General features: G+C 47.1%; 1 protein-coding gene across 1 annotated transcript in view; it reads left to right on the forward strand.

Moving 5' to 3' along the window:
* The first annotated feature begins 1,174 nt into the window (after positions 1-1,174).
* The window catches only part of LOC105509712 (chromosome unknown open reading frame, human C3orf84), a 19,949-nt gene continuing 14,307 nt past the window's right edge, over positions 1,175-6,816 (forward strand). The window contains exons 1-2 of the mRNA XM_011939103.1: positions 1,175-1,282; positions 2,861-2,974. Coding sequence (XP_011794493.1) covers positions 1,256-1,282; positions 2,861-2,974 — 141 coding nt within the window. The 5' untranslated portion in view covers positions 1,175-1,255. The remainder of the gene's footprint in view (positions 1,283-2,860; positions 2,975-6,816) is intronic.

Genomic DNA, 6,816 nt, shown 5'->3' on the forward strand with positions numbered 1-6,816 from the left:
ATCTGCCTGCCTCGGCCTCCCAAAGTGCTGGGATTACCGGCGTGAGCCACTGCAGCCAGCCCATGCTTTTTATTTTTAATTATTATATTTTAAAAATTATTTATGTAAAAATAGAGACAGGGTCTCATATCGACCAGGCTGGTCTTGAACTCCTGGACTCAAGCAACCTGCCTGCCTTGGCCTCCCCAAGTGCTAGGATTACAGGAGTGACCCACCACACCCAGCCAGTTCATATGTTTATATCCATAAATCATAGCATTGTTTTGTATATTTGTATTATTTATTTATTTATTTGAGACAGGGTCTCATTCTGTCTCTCAAGCTGGAATGCAGTAGCACAATCATGGCTCACTGCTGACTCACCCTCCTGGGATCAAGCAATCCTCCCACCTCAGCCTCCTGAATAGTTGAGACCACAGGTGCGCATCACCATGTCTGGCTAATTTTTGTTTTTTTTGTAGAGATGGGATTTCGCCATGTTGCCCAGTCTGATCTTTAACTCCTGGGCTCGAGCAGTTCGCCCACCTTGGCCTCCCAAAGTGCTGGGATTACAGGCATGAGCCACCATGGTTACTAAAGGGGGTGAACTGTTTAAGTCCCTCTTTTACAAATAAGAGAGAATTCAGTCAACAATTTGTCCAAGGGTAGCTCAGAATGGAACCATAATGTCAAATCTTTGCAAGTTCCTTCTCTGTTCTTCTGTTATACTCTATTCCTTTACTCAGCCCTTGAAACATTCACCTGTCATGATTAGCATTCCCAGTCACCACAAACTCCTAAGAGATAAATTGGCAAAGCCTATTCTGAAGCAGTAATTTTATCCTAAAAGCCACCGAACTCTTTAACATTTCTTCTGACTCTATGAAATGCTTTCTAAATTTATATTCCTGGCAGTATGAATGCATAGGTTTTTAAATGCAGGATTTGCCCACATTTAAAATGTTCTTTGAATATTTCATTGGCTGCGAATCCATTAGACTCTACCATGGAGCCCTGTGTGTTTCTATACATAAGGGCTCTTTCAGGCTGTTAATGCCAAGGGGCAGGTTTTTCTCACAGAGAAGAATTCGGGCAGTAAGGACAAAGGGGCAACAGGCCATGTGCTACCTCAACAAACAGCAGCAGCATTATGCAGTCACAACCTTCCCTTGTCACTAAGCAACAAAAGAATTGACCTCCAGAGATTCTCTTTCCTGAAGACATCCTCCAAAAAGACAAGAGGGAAGTTTGCCTTTTCTGCTCCCTTCTTGGAAAGATGCAAAGTGCGTTAGTAGGCTCCTGGGTAAGAGTGCACTTTATGTTAATCCTGGCCCCTGGCCCTCTGATTGTACCCAAAATCTGACTGAGTCATGACAGTGAAGTGAAAAGGTTTTCATCTGGCATCCAACCTGGAATAGGACCCTGAGCTTCCCACTTCCTCTCCACCATCTTGAGGTCACCCCTGGAGGCTGCCTAGTCTTCCTAACACTTTGCCCCCTTCGATGCATCATGGTCTCCTGCAAGCTAGTGGAAACTCCTAGTCCTCTAGCCACCCCATTTATTCCTAGTTAATTGTTTGAGCCCCCCAAACTTTTGGAGTTTGGCTGCTCTCTAGTCTGGGAACATTTTGAGGGCAAATACTGTGTTTTTGTCCATCTGTATTTCCCATGCTCAGCCCCATGCCTGGAAGACAATAAAGGTTCGATAAATACTGTTGAACTAACCTGAATAGAGAGTGAGGGGTTCCTGACAGAGAAGGATGCACAGACAAAGTGATCCATGTCTTTGGATGGAAAGATATGAGGCTTTCTAGTCTTGTTAAATAGTCCATTGTCATGGCCAGAGGGTAGGCTTAGGACGGGTTCTTCTGCTCAGGGTTATAATTGTAGAGGGCCAGACACACCCATCCTCTCCAGGGAGAACTTAGGACAAAGAGGTTGGGCCATAGGAGTTCCCAGACATGATCATCCACAGAGTGTCCACGTAATGACGTCAGCACAGCATAGCCCCTTTCTTGAACCTTTCTTATTTCTGTCTCCTGACAGTTCCTCTCTCTGAAATCCTCTCCAGGCCAGGCGTGGTGGCTCATGCCTGTAATCCCAGCACTTTGGGAGGCCAAGGTGGGCAGATCACAAGGTCAGGAGTTCGAGACCAGCCTGGCCAACATGGTGAAACTCTGTCGCTACTAAAAATACAAAAATTAGCCAAGTGTGGTGGTGGGTGCCTGTAATCTCAGCTACTCGGGAGGCTGAAGCAGGAGAATTTATTGAACCAGGGAGGCAGAGGTTGCAGCGAACTGAGATTATACCACTGCACTCCAGCCTGGTGACACAGCAAGACTCCGTCTCAAAAAAAAATCAGCCTGGCATGGTAGTGGGCGCCTGTAGTCCCACGTACTTGGGAGGCTGAGGCAAGAGAATGACTTGAACCTGGGAGGCAGAGGTTGCCGTGAGCTGAGGTTGTGCCACTGTACTCCAGCCTGGGCAACAGAGCAAGACTCTGTCTCAAAAAAAAAAAAAAAAAACTGTGGGAAGAACAACAAAGGGGATTTCTTCTCTGGCTCTTTAGGGAAGTACCACACCCCTGATCAGTGGTCCTGCCCACAACCCTCTCCTCTGAATGAATGGCACTTCTTCCCTACACATGCATAGCCCAAGTGGGTCATTACAGCTGAGTTCAACTGTCCCAATGATGGATGAAGACACTTCTATACTGGTCCATCTCCAGGAGTGTCCTAACTCCTTAGATTCTTTATATTCTGTCAGGAACTTCCAGAAGGGGCTTCTGGTCTGGCTTTCCAGGAACCCTCAGCTGGGGCCCTGAGGTCTAGGACCCATGGTCGAGATTTGAGTGAGTTATCCTCATTCCTGTCTTGTTATAGCACAACAATGGCTTCTATGGGCACTACAGAAGCCAATTCAAGAGTGAAAGTGCTAGAGAATACCGCCTTGCAGCCAAGCCCCAGCCTCCAGCAGTGTTCCTGCAGCGATGTCAGGTACAAGGCAGACCTAAAGGCAGTGGGGGTGACTGGACCAGTTCTTGCCTCTCCCAGAACCCAAGAGCATCATCCCATCCCTTCCATGGCTGTATTGACACCTATCCCTGGGACGAGCTTTACCTTTCTTCTCTAAGATGTCAGATCTTTCCCCTACAGACAGGGTAGAAAAGAGTGAGTGCCAAACTGAACCGTCTTGCTCACTGCCCTTTCTAGATGGACAAAGGGTAAAGGCCTAGCTGGGGTGGGTAGCTACAGGCAGACAGCCTCTAGAACCCAGGAAGTAAGCTGTGAGTTTTGCTGACAACTACCTTCACATTCAGATTCCTTGATGCTAAGAAAGCCCATGGTCCATCCCACAGCCAGCTTCACAGTCCAGGGCCTTGGAAATTAGTAGGAGGCCTCCTCTGGTCAGGGAAGTGGTACAGGAGGCAGCTGGGTACTGGCCTACACATTTGGCCAGGGAATACTGGAAAGGAGTGATGGCACAGGTAGCCTGGAGTGGCTATAACAGGCTTCTGGAGAACAGGAAAGGGATACAGGGCCATAGGCCCTTTACTACTTACAGGCCTGGAGACAAGGAAGGGGCACCGTGTATCATAAATCAGGGTCATGGCTGGACAAGGTGGCTCACGTGTGTAATCCTAGCACTTCAGGAGGCCGAGGCAGGTGGATCACTTGAGGTCAGGAGCTCGAAACCAGTCTGGCCAACATGGTGAAACTCCATCTTTACTAAAAATACAAAAAAAAAAAATAGGCCAGGCGCAGTAGCTCACGCCTGTAATCCCGGCACTTTGGGAGGCCGAGGTGGGTGGATCACCTGAGGTTGGTAGTTCAAGACCAGCCTGACCAATATGGAGAAACCCCATCTCTACTAAAAATACAGAATTAGCCTGGCTTGGTGGCGCATGCCTGTAATCCCAGCTACTCAGGAGGCTGAGGCAGGATGCTGGCTTGAACCCAGGAGGTGGAGGTTGCAGTGAGCCAAGATCAGATAGTGCCATTGCATTCCAGCCTGGGCAACAAGAGCAAAACTCCGTCTCAAAAAAAAAAAAAAAAAAAATTAAACCGGGCATGGTGGTGCACACCTGTAATCCCAGCTACTTAGGAGGCTGAGGTAGAGAGAATTGCTTGAACCCGGGAGGCAGAAGTTGCAATGAACCAAGATGGCACCACCACACTCCAGCCTGGGTGACAGAGTGAGACTCAGTCTCAAAAAACGAAATAAAATAAAAAATAAATCAGTCACAATAGTAAAAAGCATACTCAGCAGAACTCAGAAGGTTACGTTTACAAAGGATTGCTTGTGACAGCCTCAGATAAAGGCAGTCCCACAGGCTGGTAGCAACCAAGTGGTTAGTACCACTGAGCAAAAGGGACAAGGGGGAGGCATGGCTTCTAGAATCAAGAAAGAGATAAAGGTATTGAAAGGGTCACCCTGACAGGAGCAGTAATCCTAGGTAGAGAGACATAGCCAGGTGGGAGGTGGCCTAGGAGGGAGCCAAGAGAAGAAACACTTCCTCTCTCTTTTCCTCCATCTCCTCCCAGGGCTCCCTGGTGGCCAGAACAAAGGGACCGTAGTGTTGAGTGCAGTCAGGTCAGCCTCCAGAGCAACAGCTGGGTAGAAGAAGGCCCAGAGGGACGTGAAGGGGTGCCTGAAACAGGTACCACCCACTGCACCTTCTTGCTTCCCAGCCTTTTGCCAGGTCCAACTTGATCTGCCATCTGGATTTTCTATGAATTGCTTTCCCAGGCTGAGACCAGGGTCCTGGAGGCTGCTATTTTATGGAAACTGAACTTCCTTAGCATATGCACTTGCAAGGGCTGCCTGCTACAGCCTACCAAGCCAGGCCCACATGCAGCTCCAGACTGTCCATCCAGGGCCACCTCCCTTTTGAGAGTGATGGGATGTGGGAAGTACAGAAAGAGAAGCAACCCAGAGACTTCCTGTTGTATGTCTGTCATTGCCCTCAGTGGCAGCTCTCCTCCCAGAGACTGGAACATCCTATCAATCTGATAAACTCATTCCTCAGGAACAGACATGTAAGGGACATGTTTTGGCTGCAGATCAATGTAAGGATTTTCTACACAAAAAATTTACTAGCATTAGCAGCAGCCCCAAGCAGCGTAATCTGTGTCTTGGATTCAGGTTATATAAATGTCAAATCTCATGGTTCTTCCTAGGTCTAAAGCTGTTTTAATTAATAGGACTGCTCAGAGAAGTTGCACATTTTCTTTTTGCATTGACTGAGAAGTACCAGGTTTCAGCTGGCAGATTCTAGCTATTGTTTTTTTCTTTTATTTTTTTTTGAGACAGTGTCTCACTCTGTCGCCCAGTCTGGAGTGCAGTGGCTCGATCTCTGCTTACTGCAAGCTCCGCCTCCCAGGTTCACGCCATTCTCCTGTCTCAGCCTCCCAAGTAGCTGGGACTACAGGTACCCACCACCATGCCTGGCTAATTTTTTTTGTATTTTTAGTAGAGACGGGGTTTCACAGTATTAGCCAGGATGGTCTCAATCTCCTGACCTTGTAATCTGCCTGCCTCGGCCTCCCAAAGTGCTGGGATTACAGGCAGATTCTAGCTATTGTTTAAAGCCTTTCCAAGATGTAGCATCCACTCTCCTTTGGTTTGTAAAATTTTTGTCCATGACATACAGATGCAAGAAAATTATTTTTTCATTTTTTTCATTTTTTTCTTCTAAAGCAGATTAATCTCTTTCTAGCCTTCAACTGCCTGATTCTTGGGAAATATGATTCTGGTCCTCTTAGTTCCTCAGGTTGGACAAGAGTTCTGTCTGGTTGGGTGCATGTTCTTCGCCTGCAGTGCCATGATTGCTAGGCCCCTGCTGCCATCCCATCCCTCAGTTCACCAAGGAGCCTCCTCTCTTAGTGCAGACTGCCCAGCCTCCACAGGGGCCCTTAGCCCTCCCACATGCAAATATTGCCTCTTCCAAAGAAACCTACCTCTCTTCCAAGGCTTCTTAAGATGGAATCCCAATCCTGGCTCTACCTGTTCAGAAACCATGGATTTTACCACCTCGATGGAAAAGGAGCCTTGAATGATTAAGAAACAAAGATGCTAGTGATCATTCTTTGCAGGGCAAGAATACCCAGAATTGCCTGGGTAGAGAGGAAATGACTGTGCTTCTCACCAAGCTCCCACAGTTTTGAGAGAACAAAACTCCCTGGGCGTCAATAAATTATCCTACTACTATAGGAATAGTGAATTTCCAGTCAGAGGTGCCTCCGACAGGAAAGACGTGTACATTCTAGGGCTAAGTGCAATTTGGTAGCTGAGGATAGACACGGGAGAAATTTGGGGGTCAATTGAAACTTGCCCCAGACTCCTAGATTTTAATTGAAACTTTCATTGAAATAATTATCAATTCATAAGCAGTTGTAAAAAATAATAGAGATTTCTTTTATACTTTGCCTGGTTATCTTCAATGGTAACATCTTGCAAAGCTATGGTATAATATTACAACCAGGACATTGACATTGATTGATATAATCACTAAAGTTCATTCAAATTTCCCTAGTTTTACTTGTATGTGTGTGTGTGTGAGTGTGTGTGTGTGTGTGTGTATTAAGAGCTATAGGCTGGGCACAGTGGCTATAGACAGGGCGCGGTGGCTCATGCCTGTAATCCCAGCATTTGGGAGGCCGAGGCGGGCGGATCACAAGGTTAGGAGATCAAGACCATCCTGGCTAACATGGTGAAATCCCATCTCTACTAAAAAATACAAAAAATTAGCCAGGCATGGTGGCGGGCACCTGTAGTCCCAGCTACTAAGGAGGCTGAGGCAGGAGAATGGAGTGAACCCAGGAGGCGGAGCTTGTAG

The sequence above is a fragment of the Colobus angolensis genome, unplaced genomic scaffold, assembly GCF_000951035.1.
Source record: "Colobus angolensis palliatus isolate OR3802 unplaced genomic scaffold, Cang.pa_1.0 Scaffold18, whole genome shotgun sequence".
NCBI classification, from domain to species: domain Eukaryota; kingdom Metazoa; phylum Chordata; class Mammalia; order Primates; family Cercopithecidae; genus Colobus; species Colobus angolensis.